At 44.4% G+C, this 27,518-nt stretch overlaps 1 protein-coding gene across 1 annotated transcript; it reads right to left on the minus strand.

The window, feature by feature from the left end:
• Positions 1 to 27,327, minus strand: FAXC (failed axon connections homolog, metaxin like GST domain containing). The gene is made up of 6 exons (XM_049817660.1): positions 27,015 to 27,327; positions 26,243 to 26,378; positions 20,683 to 20,879; positions 13,570 to 13,787; positions 8,522 to 8,638; positions 1 to 6,937 (listed from the first exon to the last, which is right to left on the minus strand). The coding sequence occupies exons 1-6, from the start codon at positions 27,287 to 27,289 to the stop codon at positions 6,654 to 6,656; spliced, it is 1,227 nt and encodes a 408-aa protein (XP_049673617.1). The 5' UTR covers positions 27,290 to 27,327; the 3' UTR covers positions 1 to 6,653.
• Between the last annotated feature and the right edge of the window lie 191 nt (positions 27,328 to 27,518).

Raw genomic sequence — 27,518 nt, forward strand, 5'->3', positions numbered from 1 at the left:
ATTTACACACCAGTGACATACGGCATAAAGACAAAATATACAGATTTTCATATATATATATACATGGATCAACACAGTGCACAATTTCAAGTTATGTTACAATTAAGTGTACAATTTTAAATATGGCTTTATAAACTAGTAGTAATAACAGTGCTAAAATAATGTATGTCTCATGTAAGTTCATACAAACAACATAATGCAGCTACAGTATTAGAGTCCTCATTTAGCAATGTGTTGCTTCATTTTGTTAGTTAAACCTCGTACACTGCAGCTAGCTGGATATATCCCTCCCCCCATACCCATCTACATATACTGTATTCTTGCTGGATTGCACACCCCAGTGATCAAAACTTTGGGACTTGCATTCTTCAAGTATCCTGAAAAATAAAAACCTGTACATTCCAGGAAAGATAGTTGTCAGAACAAACAAAGAAGTGAGGGAAGAACACACACAAACATAGTGCCCAGTAAGAATATCAACACGATCAGTGAAGCTTAAAAAAGCAGTCCTTTTTTTGTTTGTTTAGAGAGCTTAAAAAAAACAATGGTCACATCTTGTTTGCCTTACTGCTCCAAATAAGGCAAATTTTTAGGTAAGGATAATTAGACAGAGGAATAAGAGAAGTGGTAAATTTTGGGTCACTTGGAAGCTCGGTCAGAAACTCTGGCCCCGCTGAAGCTAACGGCACTTATCAGCGGCTTCAAAGAGGACAGGATTTTATTTGTTCGGCAAAAGTTGAATGCCTTTTGGAAGCATATGCTCCGTGGAAGTCATTAGATGAAATCCTACAATCCTTTTTATGCACGAGTCAGACTAAATGCCCATAACTATCTCCTCTGGCCTAAAAAAAATCTGGAAGTGGGGCAACCAGGGTGTGATACTAACAGTTTAGCACTGTAGTTACACACTGAGTGTTTTCATTGAGTGTACGTAGACATCCCTTTTCTTTTCCAAACTCCTTAGGGAGTTGCAGAAACATCTGCTGAGAAGTACTTCACATTAGGGTACTTCCACAGGGAAGGAGTGCAAAAGAAGCCCTTGCCGATGGCCATCAAAGAAAGAACTGCCCCAAACCACCGAGACAGAGCTGATTCATGTTGATGTTGCAACACTCTTCTCCACCGAGGCAAAGCTGTGAAGACTAGGGTCACTGGCCTGAAAATTAAATCCCACCAGCAACCCATGCGGTACAGGGGAACACCTTCCCTCCACAGGGCACCAGCTGAACACGAGGGCCCACGTTCACCAGTAAGCTCAAAGCTGTGGTCGCTGCAATGCTCTGGAAAGGGGTCAAACCCGAGCAGATCCTTGTCCTTGCCCTTCATCACCAGGATGCAGACGACTCTGCAGCGCAGGCACGGGATGACAGCATGCCGACAGCCTCACTGGAGCCACAGCTACCGAAATGAGTCCCTGCGCTGTCTACGTAGCACTAATACCCGAAGCATAGCACTGCATACATGAATACCTGTAGCACTAATCAACTGCTGAAAACCACTGCAGTCATTTAAAGGTACCTCTCATCCTCTTGGTCCACAGGATTAAACACTACTATTTGAGTACTCCTGCAGTTCACAGCCACTGACAAGTATGGGCAAGACTCACACCTACACTATGTATTTCCATTTCCATTTGCCAGCTACTGGGACATCCAATGTAATTCTGCGTTTAGAGAGCATAATTTGCTTTATTTCAATCACATGCCTAATTCATAACTTTGCAGTATTTGGGGATGGGAGGGGTTAGGCTAAATAGCTACTTGTCACAAAACAGATTCAAATTCTTATTCAAACATCTAATGACAAGACCCACTTGAATTCATCCCCTGCCACAGAAATTTCACTTGGTGAGCTGCCCTGCATAAATCTGCACATAACACACTTTTCCAGCAGGCAATATTTTGTAAGGCTTAGTATCTGACAGATACAGCCCTTTCAATGAAAACAGTATGAAACTGTCATGATTACTTGAGCAGACATCACTGACAAAAGGAAATTCGTGCCTGAACTGTTGCTGCAGAAATATTTCAGGCAATATTTTTTCAAAGAGAATATAGATCTGGAGGGACATTGCCAAGGTTTTAAAGATCAAAATGTGTGACTTGCAGTGTTATAATTGGATGGAAACAGTCCTCCAGTTCTGAAACATCGGGTTCAGTTTGGTTTTTATATCAAGCACCACATTTGTAGGATTTCTGTAGGACCTATACATCCCAGCATCTGTTTCCCCTGCTCGGTAACAGTGAGCTTTGCTGACAGAGCCAATGAGTCCAACAGGGGTAAACGAATCCCTTCTGACATGACAAGAGTGTTACACAGTCAAACACTGCAATTCACATGAAAAAACAACAGACTGCTTCAAATCTAACTCTACTGGAAAGAGAGGGCTTGCTTTAAACTCCCGTTTGCCAAACAAGGAGCAGACCAATTATGCATTCTTTTACAGCAGCACTATGGAAACAAAGGTAGTACACGGCCTTTGGTGGCATTTAAGGCAAAGTAACTGGGAGGAATGGCACTGTCTCCTCAACAGCTCGTGAGCAGTGCAGGGCTCCCACCCAGGCCGGAGCAGTGGCATTAGCCAGGCTGCAGGTTCAGCCCAAATCCTCCTGTGGTGACCCACCACTTGGCACCCTCCCCGCATCCCACCATCTCCCCTCCTACCTGCTGCCTCCTCCCCTGACCATCCAAGGGCTGCCCGTCCTATTTTGGTAGGGGCTGGATAGTGTGCAGGACCCCCAAGCTAGCTTTTGTCTTGCCAGGACCACGTACCACCGTCTACGAAAAACCAGCCTGGGGCTGCAGCTGGGACCACAACCAGGTTTGGTGCTGGCAACTGTGATGCTCTCTGAGACATCACGGACATCTGGCTCTCGTGACAAGGGTCCCTGAACTTCCTAACATTGCCCCACAATGAGTTTCTGGCCACAGTGGAGGCACTCCCAGCCAGGGAAAAACATCATGTGGTCCATGTCACCTCAGACATGACATCATGGCATCCATCATCCTCCATCTCCAGCTTGAAATGGCCATCCCAGCTCACCTGCTGGGTGGTTGTCACCCTGCGGCTGTCCCAGGTTTCACAGCTGCAGAGACACCCGATGTCCCTGACCCCCATCAGCAGCACAACAGGGACCTCCAGCATCCCTACAATGGACTTGCTTGCAATTTTGATCAGTGAGGGTGTGGGAAGGGGAAAAAAAATAAAATTAAAAAAAAAAATCCACAAACCACACACACCAAAAGGAAATAAAGATGCTCTCCAACTATTTTTAGTTCTGTACAGCCCCTCAGGACTAAGATAAAGAAAAGAGGTGATTGGGGGGTGGGTACAAAAAAACCACACACTGCAGGACTAAGAAAACATTGCTCTTCTAGTAGAATTTTGGAAAGTCAGAAAAATCTGTTCTGGTTTTTTTTTGAAGACGACTCACTTTCTCTTTCCCCATGCAAACCCAAATGAACTACCACTTTTTCACAGATGTTAAAAAGCTTTTTTTTTTTTTTTTAAAAGACTTCCCCCCCACCCCAGAACACTTCATCAAGACCAGCTTCCAAAAGAAAAAAGCTTGGATTAAATCCTTTTAAAGAGGTCTAGCAGTCAGTGTTTGTTTCTGAAGGGATGAACAAACCCAAGGCTTTCCTAACAAACATGAACAAAATACTACACCTATAAATTCCTAAAGAGATACTGTTTCCTAATTTCACCTCTAGTTTGAAACACAGCCAACCCAAAAACACAGACCTTATCAAGAGTAGCTGTCATGAGGAGAAAGCCAACTAACTTCTCCTCTGAAGTAACCCGAGTAGTCCCTCAGAAAGGGAGGGCATGTGATGAACCACAAAACACATTCACCTCAACGATTAACACCCTGAAACACTCAGCTGACAGCAAAAAGCTGCTTCACCTTCTGCAACCCCTTCCAATCCTCTCTTCAACCTCCCCAGGGGCAAGCCCATTACCTGGCCAGTCAGGGTGAGATTCAGCCTCTGCTGAGGCACACCAGTTATTTGAAACAAAAGCAAAAAACATCAGGTGCAAACATAACTGCAGCCCTGCGAAGCATCTACATCCTCGGTGCAGGTCCCCAGGCTGCGGTGTGGCAGCACTGGCATGCCAGCAGCTCCAAGTGCTGGCAGACAAATGAGGCCGTGCTGTGCACTGCGCTGGCATCTCCCATCTCTGCGCCCACTGCTGCACGCGGCCACATGAAATACAGATCCGGCTGCCTGCACACAGGAGGGTAAAATGATGTCATGTCACTGACCTGGTTAACCCGCTTTTTGGGATGTTGCAAGGGCCACTGCCACAGAGAGATCTGTCAGCCCACCAAAATTATAAAGGTGATACAGTCCACTGAACTCAGGCTGGTCTTTTAATAACTGTGACTCACAGCTGGGACTCATCTGCTGCAAGCACACCCTCCCAGCGCTGAAAAGATGGAGAAAGCACAGCCTTCAAATACGCATGGGTAAATGAATGAGAACATCTCTATCAGAATTTCCAACACACAAATGTTTTTAAAGAAGAGCTTTTTGACATGGATGCCTTTTATCCAGAACACCAATACCTACATTTTGCAGGTAGAATCTGCCCTGACTTGGCTATGAAGTTTCCCAAGCATTTCAGGCCACCACCTCTGTGCTTTCAAGCCCAAGACTTATCTTCCTGTGCCCTATTCCTGTGCTTAATTTACCAAGAAAGGTCCCAAGTAACTGGATGATATGTTCCTCCTTCTTGATTTTGGTCCACTTTGCAAGTGATACTTGCCCACAACATTGGAGACCATTGACTGGAACACGGCTCCAAGGACATACCTGGGGGACTGAGGAAATAGGTGCAAATTCACACCCATCTCAGACCACACCAAACCTGTCAGCTCTTGCTGCAGCAGCTCCCATGTATGAACAGACCTGGGAACTTGCTGCAGACACGTGTCCCTGCTTTCAGAGCCACAGCTAGCTCAGTGTTTCCCCAGAGCAAGCACTTTCCTCTGCAGGAGACACTCCACGATCCAAGAAAGAGAAGTATTCTTTGAAAGCTGGAATTATTTCAAGCTCCAGACTATTAGTACTGCCAACAATTAACATCCTAAAGCAGTTGTCTGCCCTGTCTGCTCCCAGAATGTATGGCACAACCAATACATTATAAAAATTTTGCTGACGGATCCCAATTAATCTAATTGTAACTCATTGAGAAAGTCATAATTAAAATATTTTTAAATGGGCCACCACCAAAGGCTGCAGGCAAATACCTGATTTTATATGCATGTTTACAAATACCACAGTTGTCTACATATTCTATATGCTTTATCTCTACTTAAAACCAACTAATCATGGTTAAGCAACACTGATGTACTTGCTTACCTTCAAAGTGGTGAGTAAATCCAGTGGATTCATTCTCACCTCTAACCTACATTTAGGGAGACACAAACACGAAGCATGTCAGCACCTGTACAATCAGTCGGGATTTGGGGTTCCAGATTCACTGATGCTCTAGCAAAGGCACCTTAAAATCAATTCTGGTCACACTTTCAGCACCTGGAAATCCCCAAAGACAGCAGTGATAACACAGCTGTCCTATCTCAACTGCCTCCCGTGCATCAGCTTTAGGTATTGTGCACTGTAAGGCAGCAAAGCACCCAGCATCCACTGAAGCACCTTCCTAGGCGGCTCTAAAGCATTTGATTGCCTGGGCCAACATCTTGCATTTATACAGCATTCCATGCCTAGAAGTACTCCAAATTGCTTCACAAGCATCACGGGTTTGACATGTCTGTTGGTAAAGAACACAAAGCACCCACTACTGAGATGCACCAGATTTTTAGTAACAAATCCCAATTCTTTAGCCTTGCCTAGCAACAGCAGACAACAGCCAGTGACAGGAAGTAAAAACATAATAATAATAATTTGAAAACACTGAAGAAATTTGGCCAACACGCATTCCAGATGAGTGTTTGGAAGATTATACATTAAAACTGACATCTCCCTTCTGAATAAAAATATTCTAGAGTAGTGATTTCAATCTTCTGCAAAGAACAAGAAACACTAAAAAGCTCCTTTCTGTAGGAATATGTTTTCTTCCTGTCTTCCTCAACCCTCTCCAAAAGAACTGGGAGCAGTTGTTTCCTACAGACACTGTAATAACACATGCACCCAGAGTACAGGTAGCTATCAAATAAAATCCCCCCCCCAAAACTCCACGAAATCAATACAGCATCAATCATTTTCTTCCATGGGAGAAAGGTGTGCCACTCATGCCTCTTCTATTTTTGTCCTCAACCCATTCCTATAAAGATAAGATATCAACACAAACCAGCTCTGACAAATGCTCCACTTCCCAGAGATCTGTCCCACCTGGTTACAGGATCTGGTTTTGAACATGAACAAAAACATAGATTGAACAGTCCTGTTGCCCTCTGGACCTCCAGTTTGACCATGTGTTTTTTAAGTAACTGTTTACCTTGGTTCCACCTGAACAGTAACACAAAATGAAATAAGGTTGAAATAGTCCAGGTAACATGTGACAGCTGAGTCAAAGCACAATAGTCTCTTCCAAAGTGGTATAAACCTCTTCCTGACCTGAAGGAGAAAATAAATCAGACTAATCCCAAGAAACAGCTTGTCTTCAAAATGGGAGATGCTTGTATGCATCACTTGCATTGTTCATGATCTCTGTACTCATCCATGTCCACATCCGAATCAAAGAGGGAGTGTCCAGTGTAATCTGTGTCAGGGGTTTGAGAAATACTGTTCCCTTCCTCATCAAATGTTTCTGTCCTTGAATAAAAACTGAAGTCCTGCAAAGGGGAGTAAGTCTTGCTTGCTTCGCTGCTTTCCTCAGATTCATACAGAGTGTTATCATCATCATGGTGCCATTCTGGCCAAAATTTCCTCCTTATTCTTTCACAATACATAGCAAGGTTAATCAGTTCACCTGCAACACAGCACCAACAGACTCCAGTAAATACATCCAGTCAATAATGCTCTAACTCACCTGCTGATGCAGAAACATTAGCGCTGTTTGGAAACTAACTGTGCAGGCTCCTTCCAAAAAGATTTCAAAATACCAAGATCCCATCAATCCTCTTAGCGGCTCTGTTTGTAACTTTCATGTAACTTAAAACATGTATTATTAACGTACATACAACAAGAAGAGTTACACTGGAATGAACATAAATGCATGTAGCAAAATAACTATCCCCAATTCAACCTCTGCAGAAATAAATCAAGACAAGATACTAATACTGTAAGTTTTGCACAGTAAAATTCTTGCTTATGTTGCAGAAAGTTGGTTTCTAACGACAGAATTCGATCCTATATACACAATACAGTGTAAAACACAGTTAATTTTGGTTTTCCACCACCAGATGGCAGCGTTGTCTGCAAGATAAATCACATCTAAGTTTTTCTATGTCACTGGCTCACCCCTCATGCTCCTAGCCTTAGTACCTTATACCTTATGTTTACACATACATGTACACTTAGAGCGTGCTTAAAGAAGAAGTTACAAAAAACTTCAAAGAACAAAGTAATAATACTATATTAAAGGGAATGTGTATGCAAAACCTGCACTCACGATAGCCTGAGTAGGTGGATGGGTACAGAGAATCATCCATACTCCTTGGGTATCTGCATCTATTACCACCTATTTTCATTAGAGACAAACTAGTTCAACAAACACAGCATTCCTTGAAAGCCATGGACCCTTCAGAATTTTATCTGTGATTCCCCAGACATCAAGGGAAGAACTGCATAGACAATACTTATGTCCTTATGTCAAGTGGTTTTTTCCTCAGTTTTAATAATGAGCAAGTCTATGCCTCCTAACTATTGCTTTAGTAACTCTCTTGCACAAAGTAGATCTACAGGTCACATTCATTCCTTTTACACCTATTTCCCATCCTTTTCCTCCTTAGCTCTTTCCATTTTTCAAACCACATGGATTTATTCTGAAAAGAGATGCAAGGCTACTTTCACACGCCTATGTCACCCTACAAGAAAAAAAAACAAAAAAAAAAAATGTGTGGAGGGAAGGGGTATGGTGGTTTCCAATTCATGCAAAAACACAGGGACTCCAAAGTCAGGCTGGACTTTCTCCTTGCCCAGCATCTTCAGTAACAGCAAAGGCTGTAATTTCAGTGGGACAATAGTACTTGCAGTTCTACTGTCAATGAAACTACTCAGTTCAGCAGAATTTGGCTCATGGTCGTGCTTCTGTCTTCTCATACTTTACCCAGCATTCACTCCTTAGAGGCATTCAGTCTTTGCTATGTTAAACAGGGAAAAGATCGAGTACAGGAATAGAAACAATTATTGTGTAACACATTAAAGAGAAAACAAAAGAATTTTAAGAGAAAACAACATTACAGGATACAAATGCTACATCAAAGGCAAGAACAGCCTGCGATGCAGCTGAAGTGCTGCTGCGGTCTTCAACTGTCTTTACAAGGTGCTCCAAGTTTAAATGTGGCAAATGCCACCACGAGTTTTTCATCAGAGATCCCTTAAGCTTTCTTACCTTTGATTAGTCTCTCTGGTCGAGTCCCTGGTAGTGTCCACATTGCCTGTGCCAGATGCCCAAAGACAGTGGCATCAACGGTGGAAACATTTGGTCCCATAATGTACTTCTTGTCACCTGTGAATATAACAGCAAATATTTCTCAACTGGATGTCCCTTCTCCCCACTTAAAAAAAAAAAAAAATTACCCTGGTTAAATCTTTAGCCTTTTTTTTTTTTTTTTTACTGAAATCATTTAGCTGAAAAGGTTCACTCGTTCAAAGACAGGGATTCAATGTTGAATACAGTTCAAAAGCTGTTGCTAGGGTTCAGGAGGTAAAATCCATTACTACAGCTTCCCCTGTGTTCACCACTTCTCTAACTAGGTCAATTACAGAGCCACCACTGGCCAAGTAACCTCCACTCATCACAGCTAGCAGTGCATACACACTGCACTAGTTCTGCTGCATTTAAAATCTCCTCTGCAGCCAGCGGGTGCCCAAAAGCATGATTTTCTCCTTTGGTGCAAACCCATAATCATCCAGCCATGGTTAAAAATCATGAATGCACTTGCTGAAAGAAGCTAGTCACCCTGTATCTCTCGTGTGCAGATCCAGTTTCAGGTAACCCATCTGATCACACAAAAAAAAGCTGTACCCAAAGCTCTCCTCTCCCACCATTTGTTCAGGCTGAAACCAATGCACCAGTCAGACTGGCAGTGACTGCTCCAAAATGACCTGCATCGCCAGGAGGACACAGCTGCAGGCAGGAGGGAACAGCTCCTCTCACCCACCACCAGTGTGGTGTCCCCACCCCCAAACACTGGTTTCTACCTGGCAGGGACCACACAGAGGCACATCAGGCATGCTGGCAAGCAAGTGAAACAGCAGCCTCTTGGGACTGGCCTGGTCCAGAGGAGTGGCATGTCTGCTCCACACCACTATTCTGCTTACCCCTCTGGGCACCCCAATGCCATGATGGTCCTAAGTGGCCACCACAGCACAAACAGATGGATAACTAGCTAAGACAGGGAAGAAAATCACGTTTCAAAGCCACCGCTTGCAAAGAAACATCCAGTATAAACTCGTTTCCTCATCACAGGCACAAGACCTGGAGCAAAGACTGCACGTGGCACACAGGTGAAACATGTAGTATTGCAGAGGTCGGGTTAGATGGTTGCACTGTCCCTGCCTTGGCCCAAAGTGCTAAAAACTGTGAAATGTGGTACGTAATTGAATTCTCCAAATCCAGTTATCCCAACTCCCCACGACATTATTCCCCTGCCCAATATAAGCTGCCTATAATTCAGCAAGTTATTAAATGTTAGAGTTATTGAGTGAGTTTAGAAAAACTGTCCAGCAGTAAAATGCATCTAATCCCAGAGTATGGTACAAGGAATATTGTCATCTCCCTGTACCGTAGCATAGCAAAGCTCAGGAATAACGAGTAACAATAACCTCCTCCAGCCTGTCAGATGTAATTTTAACATGGAGTTAACTCTCCCCAGCTCTTTCACAGCTGCATCAATCTACTGTTTGAAAACCATGTACAAGGTAAATGTTGTATCTTTTCAGTATTTATCTGATGCCTAGCATTCATTGATCTCAAACACAGCTCAAAAATTGGTCCCCAAACCACAGTTATAGGCCACACTAGGAATTTAGCACCACACAACTGGTTCTGAGACTCGATCCATAACAATGTTGTGCTGGGAAGTAATACCGCCATTTCCATCTCACTACAACTAAGGCAGGCAGTGAGAGAGGACTGAACCATCTCACTCTTTTGCAAACACAATGGCTCCCTAGGCACAACACCTGCACCTTCAGGTGCGTGGCAACAAAGGGGAAGAGGAGGAAATAGAGCTGTGGTTCCGTAAAACTGTAAATATGGCTTTAGGTCACCCTGCACTGCATAACACAGCCTCCAAGCACATTTCTTTCTACCAGTTCCGATCTGTTCCCAAAACTTCCAGTACAACTTTTTTCCAGAAGACTTTCTGACAGACCAGGCACCTTCTCTCAGCATATAGTTTTATGCCAGATTACACAGCGCCTGTCACATCAAGGCTGCCACAGTGCTAATCTCAGACACCTCGCTGCATCCCCTAGCTAATCCAACAGAAATGCAATCACCTGGTCACACTGGACTTGGATCAAATTTGTACTGCCCAGGGATTTGACAGCACACAGCCCTGCTATTTAAGAACGCATGCACCAGAGGATTAAAAAGCAGCTACTTCAGCACTACTTCAAGTAACCCTGGCAAAAGACACATCTAGGAGATGGCCCAGCAGGAGACCTACACCCTTCCACAGCAGCATGTACAGCCCATGCAGGCTGCTGCAGGGCATTTCAACTAGCATTAGGGGCCTGCATTCAGGTTAATCCCACCTCTGTGCTCTGAGCACCCCTGCCCTCCACAAAACATCAAATGCTTTTTTCAAAAGCCAGTTCAGGCAGCTGCTGCCCTGCAACTCCCTGCTCAAAATCCCCATTTACCCAAAAGCCTGAGGGAGGCAGACAGCTGAGAAGGCACCAACAGATTTATGGGCACCACTCTCTCGCATCTTTTAAATAATTATCAAAATGTATATTTTTCATTATTGCTAGTTCATATGCCCAGTTCCCCCCACTTCCTTATACTACTACCAAGCAGTAAGAAACTACTACAACACAAGGAAATCACATTTGTGCTTTAAAGACTGCAGGACAGAGAGCAAGATGATACCAACAGGGCAGACTGATCCAACACAGGAGGATTAGTTCCAGTTTCTTTTATAAGAGATCTGGTAGAGTCTGTTAGGGAAAGAGGTACACGGGAGAAGGAAAAATGATTCTCAGAAATGAAAAAGAAAGAAAAAAGCATCCAAGATGTGACTGTGAATGTCAAAACGAGTGTCACAAGACCTGGCAGCTGCCAAGTTATCCTCTGGAAGCAGCTCTTGGAATTTAAAAATTATTCTTGTTCCTGTGGGAATGTCTCTGTTAAAAAAAGGGGAACATTAATCTGATATGCCTGATGACTGACAGCTACAGTTTGGTATGTGCAGCTATTCTGCATGATAGACATCCTTTTTAAGCTCTTAAGATAGCCCTCTCACAGCCAAATCCCAACTGCTTCCTCTTCTGGGAAAATACAAGGGCACATATACATGGAAGGGAATCTCACAAAGATTTTTGTGCAGGCAATAGGCTGACTGACCACCTTCTCCTCCACCCTGTGAAATGGGAGAGTCTCCAGTCAGGCTAGGAGTCCTCATCCCACCTCCTGTCCCCATCCCAGGCTACTACCCAGAGGCCACAGTTACTAGACCCAACCATAAACAGCGGGCTGGAGAAAACCTGAACATGCTGGTGTTAACAAAAAAATCAAGGCAATTGTAGGAAAGCAGACAAATGCACCAATAAAAGGGCAAATATAATGATTCACATAACTGCATACTGATTAATCTGACATCTGTTTCAGAGGGGAAGATGAAAAAAATTGTACAATATTCAGGCAGTAATGTAGTAAAAATAACAGGAATACAGCAGATGCTTATCAAGGTTTTTTGAAGTACACAAGGCACAACATTCTCATCAGTAATCTGGAAGTAAAAATAAAACCCCTGCTCCCAAGTCATAGGTTGAACTTGCTCCAGCTCCTGTCCCAACCCTATCCCTCTCTGCAACACGCATGGAGCCACACAGTGCCAACTTTGAAGCTACAGCGACAGTAGTCCCACAGTTGAGGGCACTTGAGTTGGTCACAGCTCTGCAGCAGATGTGCCCAGACCTCTTCTAAAATGAGCTGCTCCCTCCCTCCCCCAGAAAGAAAAAGGACCTCTTAAGCTCCAAAACCAGGTTTTCTTTGAAGAGGCACTAGAACCGGTAACTTTTTTTGTTAACAAAATGCAGCTTGAGAAAGTGTTGATCCAAGAGGAGCTGTCAACAAATCTCCCCCTTGCCCATGGTGCCCATGCATCACATGTCTTTTTTCCACTCTGCTCCCAATCCAGCAATACAGCAGGTTTGCTTCAGAAAAAAAGTTATAGAAAACTCTAAACAGCCCAATCTAGGTCCTCTGCAAATGTCTTTGTTTCCAAAACACCTTGGAAGCGCAGAAGTATCTCTTCCTTCCCTGTCTCAGCAAGCACTCAGTTTCTGCCTTCTGCTGGGCTCTCCTCACCTTGCTCCCTCCATCCACTCCACACTTACCTACTTCGAGCATGTGCACTGTAATATATCCTCCCTCAGGAGGGCAGGGCAAGAAGGCATCCCTCCTACCCTCCACTCAGCCACCTCTTTAAAGCAATCGTAACAGGGAACAAAGCAGCCACACCGGTACCGTCTCTCTTGGTTCCTTGCACAAAAGAGACACAAGCTTAAGGGAAGCGATCATCTGCCCCAAACCAATTCCTCAAAATGCAAACTTTACACAGAAGCACAATATGGTTAGCTCTCAGCAGACTGCAAGGCAAGAAACACAGCATAAACAGCTCCAGTGCAGATTTCAGCCTGAGTTACAAAACAGAAATGATGCTCATGTGGTTCTAACAGAGGTCAACCTTAAAAACTAACCCTATGAGATCCACCCATGACAACCAAGCAGCCTAAAACCACCGATTTTGGCACAGGACCCATCTCCTACTAGCAGCTTTAAATAAAGTTTTGATTAAAGCTGCTAACACCAACCAAATACAACAAAGACCCCCTCCCCCCAATATAAAAATAAGAGGTTTCATCTGAAGAACTAAACACTACGTTTTCCTAAATTCACATAACAAAATGCTCTTCGAAAATCGCAGGCTACATTCTGCTCCTCTAGATACACATACCGGGTGCTTACAGAAGAAAGCCATTTACCCCTCTGGAGACACAATTAGGTAGCCAACAGTGGGGAAAGAAACACTGTCCCTGCCAGAGCAAGGGTGGCACTGAATGACAGCAGCAGTGTGGACTCTACACACTGACAAATGAGATTATTTGTGTATGTGACCAAGCTACCAGAAAGCACTCGCAGTCAACTTCATCCTGTGGACAGCAGGTTGTGAACAAACAGAACACATTTAACTCGCTGTACGTTACCCAGGAGGCCTGCTAGAGTCCGCATGTCCTTCTCCATCAGCGTGTACATCTCCTCCTCCGAGAAGCGGCCAATGCCATGGCCGTACATTTCCCGCTTCACAATCCCTTTGGTCAGATGGCAGAGGATCCACTTCAGCAAGTCACTGAAGGGGCCAAAAAGTGAAACCATCTTTTGCGTCTCATGAAGATTTTCCACCCACTGGCAATAAGCTAAAGTCCTAGAAGGATGTGAAAATAAGTTATAGCGGTGCAATACTTCTGTCAGCAGCCCATCACCACCCTGCAAAGGCTCACACAAAGGTTAGGTGGCGAGCTTTCTTAAGGCTGAGTGCTCACTGCCCTGATGGAGAGGTAGTTTCCAGTAAAGAGTAGACCCTGATGCAACTCAAAGAGTGACAGCAGAGAAAACTGACTTTGCAATACTTACGCAGACTGCCCAGTGCTTATTCTCTCAGTAAATCATGACTCACATCAAGAGAAAATGAGATTCGCATTGAAATATAAAATAAAAGCTGCAGAATTCTGCTAAACTCGCATAACAAAATGCAATGCCAAAAGGATTTATTAGCTCAAGATGACTGACTGCACAAGCCTGGGGAAAACAAAAACAAAACAGCCCACAAAGAAATCAATCTTTCCCACCAACCTGTTCTCCTTGCTTTCTATACTGCTGAAACTTAGCCAAGCAATAACTCTGCCCCAACATAAATATTGTAGCAGTCATTTTTCAGAAGATCTCTGCTCTCCTCAGAAACTAATAATGACACAATCTTTTAAAAATAAAATAACAGAAATGAAGGGATGGTTGTTATTGGGTTGGTTTTCCACTGTATTTTTTCCTCTCCAAAATATTGATTTTATGAGAGAGATATTTCTGAAGGACCATTGTATTTCAGGCTGTATTTCAGCTTTATTGAATGGCAAATATATTATTTTGAAAGGTCTTTTTATAAAAATTTGTCTTACCAGCTGAAATTTGTTTCCTACATGAATTTTTGTTCTTTACTAATATTGTAGGCAAACAAAAAATTGATTTGTTGCTGTCACTACTCAAGAAATTTATGAAAAAAGAAACATTAATTTTTTTAACATCTAGCATCTCCTGACATAACCAAGAAACCAAAAAGACCATATCACTTTTGTCACCAAGTTCAAGGAATGTTGGAAAAAGGGCTAAAGACACCTCAAAGTAAACATGACAAACCTATGAAGCCAACAGGATCTCAGAAACACTAGGAGTTGATACCCATATTCCATTATGTTTGTAGCAATTTCCAAACTGAAAAATCTAAAAGTGGATTTACATATTTGAGATCATATGAAAACAGGCTCACGGAGACATGATAAACTAGTGAAGCTAGACTGAAAAGTTAAAATACCAAAAGTTGCAAGTTCATGTACACAATTATATTAACTTAATAATCAAATGTTTTCATTTCCAATATGATAGGAGCTCCATTGTTTTAGTTTGGAATATGACTTCAGTTTTATCATTGTACATATTTTTAACTGCACCTAATTTCCTTAGTGCTGATACGGATCGCCTAATTCAAGAAAAAGAAAAAAAAAAAAAAAAAAAAAAAAAAGGCAGTACGTCCTGGAGAACTCCTGTGAATTTTTTTTTAAATGTATGTTTTATCAAACTCCTGTATGTCACGAACAGAAGCTGAATTCAGCACTACCATCAGGGAACAATTACGTTTACACCATTAAAATGTTCTAAGCTTCAAGTTTTCACAGTTTCTTCACTTGAATTACTAATATCATGAGGTAAAAGGAAAATATTTGGCATAACAGCTGAAAAATAAAATCCACTTATAGCTCAAATTTAGAGTGCTCCCAACTGAGTGGGTAAAAGATTTTTTAATTCTATTAAAAATTGTCTCCTGCAGGACAATGCCTTCTGCTCAAATTGATTTCACTAACATCAGTAACAGCAAGGCAAGTGCAGGTTTTATTGCAAATGCATGAACAGTAAATGCAAGAACAAAAATGCACCTGCTATGTTTCTGATGGCTTTTATCCACAACAGTCTTCTCCACAACCTCTTGCACTGTATTAATATGACAAAAGCATCCCGCTGACATTTCACATGCTTCAGTACCACTCTTTGAATGGGGGTGTTCCACACAACCATTTTTTTCAAAATGGATGGATCACCTCAAGTCATCGGGCTGGTTTCAGCACAGCAGAGTTTGAAACACAGACAGATTTAGTGAGAGGCACCAGCTCAAAAGCGGCAATGTGAAGCCAGCAAGCACAGGAGTAAACGGCTACTGAAACTCCAGAAGTATTAACTTTGGCTAGAAGATGTGGTGCACGACTGCCTCACTCCTGGAACAAAGGTAAAACAGAATTAAAGAAGGATGGAAAGAAGACTGGGCTGAAAGCATAAGGGCGCTCCACAGAGCACAATGTTTCAGTAGTCATGTTTCACAAGCCTGGGAAAGGACAAGGTCCTTTGGGCAGGTACAGCTCTGAATAGGAAATAAAACTCTGGTCTCGATGCAAACACTAGGAAATAAATTACAAATACTATCTGTATCTGTAAATTATTATTTATTACTTGAATAAGCTAAGAAAAACTTGCTCTCCGAGAGCACTGCTGTGTGTCTCACTGCAAAGACCCTCCTTCCCCAGCATGGACCTGACAGGTTTCACCCAGCAACTCTGCAACACAACTTAGTCGCTTTAGGACAACAGGCCTGGCCACAGAGAGGGACAATAAGAAAAAAAGAAGCCAAAACAAAATGGAAAAAGAAGAGAGGAGACTCTGCTGCAGCATTTTTTAAAAGTCACCCCAGTCACACAAAACTAACTTGGCCCTATGGACTTGCCATCACCATTGTTCACTTCCAACCCCACCAACAAGCTGGCACCGCACCAAGAATGAGCAGCCACATCCAGGATGGTTTTAATTTCATGAGATGGGATGAACAAGGTTTCCCACAAAGCTAATTAGCCTATACTTTAAAGTACAAATACATTTCCCTAGCACTCATTTGCTCTGGGGTAGAAGGTCTTTGGGTCCGGAAGAGGCAGAAATCAAACAAGTGTTTAATGATCAGGACAGCAATGTAGGAAGAGCAGAACTGCACAGGATTTAGGTAATCCTGCTTAGGCTAAACTGTCAAGCCCAATCTTAGACATCTGCTTGTCACTTTGAATGAGTAAAGTTGTCACATGTCCCAAATCTCAAATTTACACGGGCAATGAAGGCAGCTAAACAGACAACCAGAGTCTACTTCTAAAATTTTATGTTTCTGAGCACACAAAAGCAAAGAAAAAAGTAGGCTCAGATTCAAAGAGACAGTTTAAAGCACTTTTAAAGCTGGCTTTACAAGCACTTTGTTAAAATAACTCTATTCAAAGGTTCATTAATCTGTGCTTCCTACCAAAACATGCTCCTCTGCATTTAATCCCACCCACCACCCCCCTGCTCAGACTACATTACTAGAGTATTACCAACATTACAAAAGGTTAGGAAATGCCAGAAATCAGGTAGTCTACATAACATACTTCAGCATAACTATACATTTTAAACTACAGTTAGCATTTATAGGATGACAATTATTTTAAATATTGGCCTGAACTGAGCATTTTGGGAAACATTAACATTCCCATTTGTACCAGCACATCTGTACAAATTTTAGAGTATAAATAAAACAATAACACATTAAAGAGCAATGCTGCAGGGGTGAAGCAAATCTGAAGTCTAAATGTAACAGCAGCTTTGGCCTCAATACATAAATCAGGAGAGGAGATGGAGAAAGTGACTCACCATCAGCGGCTTGCCTGATTATCCCCAAACTGTCTGAACATCAAGGCGAGGGGGAGGTGTTCACAAGGATGTAAACTGGGGGTTATTTTTCCTATCTGAACCTGTGCAGACTGGAATTTCTAGATATACAAAAGGATTATAGCAAATTCATTCCACAATCAGCTGTAGAAACCCCACCTGCTGTGCGATTTCCCAGAGCAACTGGCTTTTAAGCCACCAGTGGCAGTCAAGCCTCATCATTTTTAATAGCAGGAGAGACATCGCTCTTCCAAGTGGCTTGATGTATTTAAACATATTTATATTATAAACATATTTTATGTTTAATCTATGGCAAGTCTGAATACCTACCAAAGTCAGATTCATTTGTATTCTCATACCATGCTTTTCCTGTACTTCAAGCACTCATCACATATGTGATATTTACACGGTCTTCTTGAAAGACAAAGCAAGAAATGAGTTAAATATATATGTGTATATATATATATACACACACACACACTTGGAAATCACAAAGGTTGTGTTTGACAATACAGCTAAACCAATCCAACAGGTTAATTTGTTAAGCTGCATATTCAAGGCTTTAGGTTCTCACTAAGCACATTAGTGTCACTGATCTCAGACACGTCTCCTGAGATTAAAGTGCCAGAAAGCACCTTGCAGGGACTGCTAGCCCTCCAGGCACCAGGACCTGCCTGGCTTGAATGCTGGCAGTGCCACTGAGCCCAGCATGCCAGCGGCAGAAGGACATGAGAATCAGGTGTCCTCGACCCATCTTACAGGGAGCCAATCCCACAGACGTGCTGCAGATACACCAAAAACTCAACACGTCCTTAAGTCGGCTGTGGGTGCCCCGCTGGTTTCTGAGGGCCCACGGGTTGCTGCAGGCAGTGGAGGCGACCCAGGGCAACCCTTCAGCACATGACAAAGGTCTGCACCAGACCCAGGATGGGAGCCACAAATTGGTCCACTCCCATCTCTTCCCTGCATCTCAGATACATGCTCTAATCCCTTCACAAAAATAGGCACACTCGCTTGCTGGCTGTCTGCCTGACCCCTGCCAGGCATAGCAGCCTGGGGTGGAGGCAGGGTGTCTAGAGGCTGAGGTTCACAACAGCCCTGCATTGCTCTCAACTCCATCCAGAGCAGCAATTTCTACCTGTAAGAGGCACTAATTGGTGAAGATGAGCAATTACGTCAGCAAAAGCTAAACGTTTCAGGATGAAATGCTGAGCACCCACTAGGATTACTTCCATCCAGAGACAGCACACCACAGGATGTACTCTGCTTCTTTGTTCGATAAATGTACTACAGTATTACTTATTTATCATGAAGCTACTTTGCATGCTGCTGGCAATGAAACAGTATGAATCACATTTTATATCACTGCTTTGGAGGCTTGATTTTATAGATCTTATTCTGCAGAAAGGCAATCACTGTTACAAATTCCTCACCATGGGACTTGAGGACACCATGAACAAACGCCAAGCTTCTGGTGGGAAGTGGGCAGGTTCAAGGACCAATGTGAAGGGATCCCACAACCACAGATGCAATGCTGTCAGGGAGAAATGCGGCCCTACACAGCTAAAGCCTGATTTTATTTTGGTGTAACTACAGAATGGTTAAAGTTATTATCCAGGAATTACAGCGGTACAACTGTGATGCCTCATAGCTCAGGCTTTGCCTAGTACAGAGAACAGGCATGGTGTAACCTCACCAATATAGCAAGCCTCTGGTACAGCCACACAGCAGGGACATACAGTAAGACTTACAGTTGGATGTTTTACTACACTGCAGCAAAAATACATGCCTTAGGGAAACTCAACCGTGTGACTAAACAGGAAAGGCAACAGGGATATACAGCCAGGCATGCACACCTCTATTCTTACTTGGTCTAGCTTTGTCGACCCATTTCAATGTCATCTCCCCGGGGCCAGCACCTGAATTTGCAATACCTGTCCCCCATGCTCCCCTATGTCATGCCCAGCAGCACTGAGTCAGCTCAGAGGGAGCCTGGATGGACAGACAACAGCTTCACAGAGGAAAGTGCAATTTCTGAGACACAACAGCAGTGTAAGTCTGTCATCAGTAATGTTACATTTAAAGCAGTTAAGTCTATGGACCACAAAACAACCGACACTAAGGCAAGGAGATGGAGCATTAGGGGATTAAAAGGCCTCATCTTCCCTTTGGCAGCTATAATAATTGAGGAGAGAAAAATGAACAAAAAAAGTCACATTTGCAGGCTACTTGAGTCGTATTTTTGAGGCTATGGCACTGCAGATGGGTAGAATTGGTGAAGGTCACGCTTCCTGGAAGGCAGGGATTACATTTCTAAACCATATCATTTAAATCTGCTTCCTGAATGCTAAAATTGATCCCAGGAAACACTAAAAGTTATTTGAATAACTATATGCACACATGTTGCTGCTCATCTTCGATCACAAGGTGATAGAAAAAGCACATAAATACGTTCAACTTAAATCACACGTTGTTTTGAAGAAAAAAAGTGCAACATAAATGCAAGACTTAATACAGCAAGGACTTAAATGCATGCTAGAAAGCAAACTACTAGGAAAAAGCCTTGTGCCTACTGAGGCAGCCAATGCAGCATCCAAGATACATGTCCACCTGCTACTTCTATGAATCCAGACTGGAAAGGGCACTTAAAAAGGACTGAAATGTAAAGTGGGGAATATTATTTTCAAAGGTGTCAGTAAAACACAAAGTACCAGCAAGGTTATATTTATGTTTTCCATTCATATACATACTTCAGCTTCTCAGGATACTGTGACTAATGCTGTATCCTATCTACTGTCAGTGTTGCCAACAATACATATTAACAGGAGTATCCTGTGTTACAGAAAAGGAAACAATCCATATTATAATCACACACACAGATAATTAAAATCAGTAACTGTAAGAACACAATATTCTGGATTCACGCCGAATGCTGGATTTGTTCCCCTCCCCCCCAAACCACAAATGTATTCAGCCATCTTGATTTTTTGCTCTGTATTAACGAGGCTGTTTCTATACAGAGGTCACATGAAACAGGACAGAGGAACAGCCCACTGCTGCTCCGTTCTGCAAAGCTGCAGGCAAAGAGCCTGTCCCCTTACCTTGCCTGCACAGCACAACTCTCAGGGGAGTTACCCCCAGCTCATACTAGCGTACACAGAAAGCAGCAGTTTTCTAGGGTGAAGAGAGTTGTGAAATTAATAATTGGGTACCCAAGCTTTCTGCAAGAGAAAATAAGTATTCACATCCAGGCACAAGCAGAGGGGCAGATCTGAGAGCACAAGAACACAGCCAGCTTCACCATGCAAGCTTACCAGTAGAAGTGCTCCTCCACCATTTTTGTCACAGCTCTGGAAACGGCTCTTTCATGCGGACCAAGGTGTTTATTTAAATTCACTCCAAGTTTCTCTTCCAAAAAGTCAATAATGAACTCAGTGCCAGACACTTTCTTGTGATTGTATTCAATCCAAGGCATTTTCCCTTGAGGGGAAAGTTTTCCATCAAAATAGTTCTAAGAAAAAAAGCAAGTAAACAAACAAACATACAGACAAAAAAAGCCCTTCAGGTTCTGTTTCAATGAGAATAAAGCTTTTTAAATATTTTTCTGTGTTTTTTAAAGGCAATATTATCCAACAAACCTTTTTTTTAATTAATACTTTAGACTAGTGGTAGCTGTTCAATCAGAGCAACAGCTTTACCCTATATGACAATTCAGATAAAATTATTTCCAGGTCTTGCAAGGTATATACTTTTATGTTGGATCCCATGTGATGTAATATTATTTAAGTATCCAGGTTATTTAAGGGTTGGAAATGCTCAAATCTCCCGAACACTGAATCAGTTATTCTAAACAAGTTTTTAATCATAGGACTCACAACTAAATTTGGCTCTTGCACAGAGCAGCACTTTTCATGTTAAAAGTACTTTATAAAGATTAATTCACTACCTATCTCAGATAGCTGCATTACCTCCAAGGATAAAACACACACAATCACAATCATATAAAGAAAGACATATTATTCCCTCACTGAGCAGGAGGGAAATGTGCCTTTACATACGCTTCTGCAACTTCATAACCTAGAAATCTCCTACCTTTACAGACACACTTGTTACGGTTGGGTCTCTGAAAGCCCAGCACCAGTACACTACTAATGCATCGCTGAATACTGGTACATCTGCTCAGCATAACGCTCACACAGAAGTAGCAACGTATTTTCCCCATTTTACAGCTAGAGAAGGTGAAACACAGAGATCAGACATTTTATGTCTCCTCTGACAAACATGAGAAGAATTGCTGGCTTCCAAGATGTGATCAGACATTTTACTTCAATTCTCTCTTAACCCTGAAGGCAGAGCTTTCTTCCTTTCTTGCGATTCCCACCCTCACATCCTGTTATTTAGTGAATGAAAAAACCTAGCTCAGAAGGCCAAACCATAAAGGCTCACAATAAAGGCTCAGCACTCAGTCTCTGGCAGTCACACTAAGCATTTTGGGATCTAGCTCCTAACTGCTGGAGGTTTAGGGTTAGCAGTTCTGGACTGACCTGTTTGGGTCTCAAGTATTTATCCTTCCTGAATCCACTAAAGATGGATTAAGGTCCTCTCGCAGCAAGGAGCATACACCAGAATGCGCCTCCAGCTCAGTCTGAGAGCACAACATCCTGGCTACCGCTCAAAACACAGATGTGCAATGCACTACTAACACACGGCCATTCCCAGAGGCTCTTCCCTTGTGGATGAAAACACACAACACGGGTAGCACTGCTGGGAAAGCAATGCCTTCTGGCTGTAGCCTTTTCTGGGACTTCTGCCCAAACAAATAGCATGGTAGGGACACCAGATTATATAATGTCTCATCTCCTGCATCCCTGCATGGGTGAATAAAGCAACTGAATCTACCTCGCTTGCACATGTGGGTGACGTGGGAGTTATTAGCCCAGTCCATGGAAGAAACTCTGAAACTGCTGAACACCTGAAACAAAGGAGCGCACTACCCCATCATTTCACATTCCAGACTTTTCCTTCATCAAAAAGGCTCTTTCAGCACTCAGACTGACTTGATAGGTTTCCATAATTTTTCATTATGAATTTAATACAGAATCATAAGTTTTTCCTGGATAGTGTGTCTATATGGCACTGAGCATTGCTGGCTTAACCTTTGTTAAGCCCTTTCAATACAAGATTTCCGTTCTTGTGTACAAACACTGATGTTTTGCTGAAGCTACTAGACTTGAAGATGTGTTTATCACATATTGCAATTACTGTAGTCCATATCATTTGCAACCCAGAAAAGAAGCAAGAGCTAAAGTTCTTATAGGAAAGTTGGTTTACCTAGACTTATAAAAACCTTCTCAGGATCTTCACGTTTCAATACATACAGTTTATCAAACAAAATAGGAAACATCTTTCAATGACCTGAGAAAACCTTGGTCTCTTGACAAATCTGTCACACTGTTCTTGTATCCACTGTTCTCAAATGGGTACTTTTAGGCTTGAAACCTCGGTATCCTTACGGCTGCTACTAACTGCCATCAAATATTTATCAATATTTATTCCTGCAAAGCAGGGAAAAGCTGTGGTATTATCATTAAAAAACCAAAAACAACCCAACAAAATATCCCCTCATACCTCACAGTACATTTAACTGAACTGCAGCCTGCAAAGCAACGATAACAAGAGCTCCCCAGAACCTCATTTACAGAGGAATTTATAAACAGAATGGCATAGGGTACTTCTGGGGTTATTTTATAGTACTATCCAAAAGAAATTAGGTCCCACATTTTCAATTACTGCTGCTTATGCTTTTACTTTTATTCATGTCTCTTCCCAAGGAGGCTACCATCTTCACAGACCTGGCATGAAAACAGCATGCTTCTGCTGTGCCAATTACTTATCAGATTACATAAACACTCAGGTCTTCATGTTCCTGAAGGAATCAAGGAACACCCAAACGGTCTCCAGAACCACCCAGAATGGGCTCTTTCAAAGCAAGCTTTATCAAGAAAAGCATCAAATATTTTGAAAGAACAGCTAGGTACTCTTGACAGCCCAGCTGGGGTGGGGCTGCCCAAATTATTTTTGATGGAGAACTTGCACCTAAAAAGGCAGTTTCAAGAAAACATAAGCACATTACAAGAGTGCATCTGTTGGGAAAAATTCAGATAGTAGTAAGGTAGGAATGCATCACCCAATTCCACTTCTCACATGCCTTTAAAGCATGTTGTGTAACACGCAGCACGTTATTCAATAGTCTGATGCACTATAATAAAGTATAAACACAAGGAATTGAGAGTAAAAGCAGCCTGACCACCCCTCTGCCTTTTCTTCACTCTGTTTCACAACCTTCCCTTCAAAGCATCCCCTCCCCGGGAAGGCAATGACCACAGCTAGTCTCCAGAGGCAGGCCCCCTGCACCAGCTGCCACCCAGAGTGCCATCGCTTCTCTATCACGGCCCCCACCAGCATGCAGTGAAGCCAGGTGTTTCCTTCTGCGTCCAGCCGTACCCCCCCACACACACACACCCCACTGCCCACTGGGAGGGCCATCGGTTGTCTCTGTCACCTACAGCGTCCTATAGGTAACGCAGCCACAAGGGAACAAAAGAAAAGTCTCCAGGTAGTCCAAGTACAGGAAACTTCATAACTCCAGCTGAGAATGGTGCTGCCTGCTGGCTCCCCTCCTGCTACCTTCTGCTCCCCTACCACTTAATCCCACGGCAGCATACATGCCTTTCTCCACCTGCCAGAGCCAAACGCAGCACCATACTCCTAACACAAAGACAGAAACACATCTGCCTCTTCTGGGAAAAAAAGCTGCATCCTCAGCTAGTAAACTCAGCTCCACCAAACTGATCTCTAAAACCCTACATAGAGTCGATTAACCCTACAAACACCTTAAGCCCATATAATCTGGCACAGCTAAAAGCAGCAATGTGGCATTCCCAGCACCTGCGGGACCCATTCCTGCTCCTGCAGTGCGGCCCCCATGGAGCATGTGGATAACCGAGCTGGGTTAAAACCAAACTAAATCTTCATGGCTCCCAGTGGGCCACCTCTGGCCCAGCCTGATCTGGCACAGAAAAGGACATGCAGAAGGGGACAAGAGGGAGCCGCTGAAAGTAGGGCTGCTGCTTTTGGTGGTCCTCCTGACCCTACACCAGCTTAGTGTGCTCACAGCTAGCAAGTAGGGATAGAGAGAGATGCAACACCAAAAAGCAATGCTGACCTACAGTACAGAACATAAAGAAGGGAAGATAACCACCTGGAAATCCCTCTCTCTCCGAGAAGGTAGGCAACTCAGTTCTACACAGCATTAACTGTCTAAACGACTCCATCCTGAACCGCACAAATGCACAGTGCTCTCTTTTAGAAGTAACCATATCCTGTGACAACCATCTTTTATACTGCAGCTTTCTTTACTCTCCATTCTGATCATCACAAACCTCTGAACTGCATCAACTGCCATTAGAAAGAAAACAGATCTCAAAATAGTTTTCCCTTCAAAGGTGCAATTACTACCCAAATTACCCTGGGCGGAAAAGCAATGTGTGCAAAGTCCTCCTGCTCCAATGACATGTTCAAACTTCAGTATCTTGCAGGTTCTGTACGCCTAAGTGAGGAAAATATATCCCACAGGACAGAAATCTCCCTATTTAATGCTCTGAAGCATCTGAATCAAGCACCATTAAATCTCAAGACAACATTAAACTCAGTCTTTTAAAGACTTAAGCAAAATGTTACTAACTAGAGCGTCTTTCACTTCCAATGTAAAGGAGTTTAATCACATACAAAGCTGAATGAATATCAACCACAAATGTGTAAAAAAAGAAGTTGTAATATGGTTGGTTTTCCTCTGTAAAACACTGGACATAAATGAAATATTCTTCCTAACATCTTGGTATGCAGCAATAAAAAGTGACTTGAACGCATGTGGGGTGAGCACACAACCTAGCCACAGCTCAGCCTCTTTGAGGTGAAGAAAGATGCCAAATTTACATCTCGGGGGGGGGGGGGGGGGGGGGGGGGGGGGAGGAAAGAGACAGACATTTCTTCTACCCAAGATCGTTATATTTATCACCATTGTTGTATCATCTTAAATGCACTCAATGCTTCACACAAACAGAAAAAAATCCATCCCATGTTTCAAAGAGCTTGCATGCTGTACAGCTTGCCGACACCACAACAAGGCACACGCCAGACTCGCAGCATCACAACTAAACCCTGATGCTAACAGGCAAGACTGCTAGATTCAAATTTCTGCTCTCCTGGCTTTCATTCACCACAGTAGCTTGGGCTTCATCCCCTGTGGCAAGATGGCACTGGATGCACCCAGCCACAATTAAGGAGCAGTATTCACGACCTCTGAAAGCAATCCTGTCCTCCTTCACTGGAGGGGAAGCACCAGCGATGGGAGGTGAAGCAAAAGGCAAGAACGCCTTCCCAAGAGAGCTCCAGAGAGAAACCCTCCAGGAAAATGAGCAGCTGCAGCTGCCTAATCTTGATCTCTTTAGCATAGTGAAATTCAAAGACCAAATAATGTTACACTTTAGCTTTGGGGTGTTATGTAGCATCATATAAACTCCAGGCTACTCTCCCACTTCAGCATTTCCAGCCAAGTTATCTTCTAAGATTCATTTAGCTTTGCCAGTTAAATCTAGAGCTGTGGCAGACCAACATTATTCAAGTCATATCTTTAAAGGTTATACACCAAATTTAACCGGAGACATAAAAGTGTCGATGTACCCACCTAGTTGTAGGCGTATGTTTACATCTCCCTGGGTGAGACAGATCGGGGGGGAGGAGAGACAGGATGCCTATTTGCCATTTCATGCAATTATAGCGAGCCGCAACGTAAAGGAAAACTGCACAATGTACCTGGTAGGGTAGATCAGCCATCCTCAAGTAAGTTTCCATTTTCAGACAGAATGGAGATAAACTTGGAACACCATTGTTAGGCCTTGAAAACTGATGCAGGATGATAGCATCTTTTGAATCGAGCTCTTGCTCTTTCCTGTCAAAGAGAAAACAATTAAAAAAAAAAAACCCACAGGCGCACGATACCTCAGTACGTTGAATGCACAAAGGAGAAATCCTGGCCGAGGCAACACGCGCGTCCTCCCTTAACGGGCGGCTGCCGGTTTTTGATCCACCGGATCCCGAGCCAGCCAGAAGCACTGGGGCCGCCGTGGCAGGCAGCAGCCTCGGCTCACCCTGCGCCAGAGAGCCGAGACCAGCGGAGCCCCGCCGCACCGCCCCACACGGGGGCTGACGGCCCCCGCGGCCGCCCGGGGCCACCTGTGGAGGCGAGCGCAGGGCACCTCTTCAGAGCCGCCTCCTGCGGGGCTGCAAAGGGTAAGCGGGGGGAAAGGGCGAGGAATAAAGGGCGAGGAATAAAGGGGGGGGGGGAGCGGCGAGTGGCAAAACCGCGGTGAAGCGGAGGAACCACCCCGCCGGGCCGCAACGCCCTCTCCCCTCAGGTGAGGGCCTGCCAGCGCCGCCTCGGCCCGGCGGCCAGGGCGCCCTTCGCGCCCACCCGCCGCTTCTTGCCGGGGGCCGGCGCCCGGCCCCGCCGCTGCAGCCCCGTCGCCGCCGCCGCTCCCCGCCACCCCCCGCCGCCGCCGCCGCCGGGAGCCCCCCGCAGCCTCACCGTATGGCCAGCAGCTCGTGGAGCAGGTAGGCGGCGGCGGCCAGCAGGGCGCCGCCCGTCAGGTACAGCGTCTTCTTCCACCAGGAGTCGGAGCCCAGCGCCGCCATGGTGCCGCCCGCGCCCCCGCCCGCCAGCGGGAAGGCGACGATCTCGCCCCCATAGAGGGCGGGCGGCGGCTCCTCGGGCCCCGCGCACCACCCCAGCGACAGGCTGCGGTTGCGGCTCAGGTCCGCCACGCAGGAGCGGGGCGCCGCCAGGCCCACCCCCCACAGCATGCTGCGCCCGGGGCCCGCATCCCCCGCCGCACCGCGCAGCCCCCCCACCTGCCCGGCCCCGGCCCCGGCCCGCCCGGCCGCGCCGCGCTGGGCGGCTCCGGTGGCTGCCTCGGCCGCGGCTGCGCAAGGCGGCGGGGAGGGGAGAGGAGGGGAAGGGAGGGGTGGGCCGGGCCTGGCCCTGCGGAGGCCCCCGCGTCCCCCCCGGGCGGGGCTGGGGCCCGCGCCGCCG

The sequence above is a fragment of the Accipiter gentilis genome, chromosome 15 (genome assembly GCF_929443795.1).
Source record: "Accipiter gentilis chromosome 15, bAccGen1.1, whole genome shotgun sequence".
Classification (NCBI taxonomy): domain Eukaryota; kingdom Metazoa; phylum Chordata; class Aves; order Accipitriformes; family Accipitridae; genus Astur; species Astur gentilis.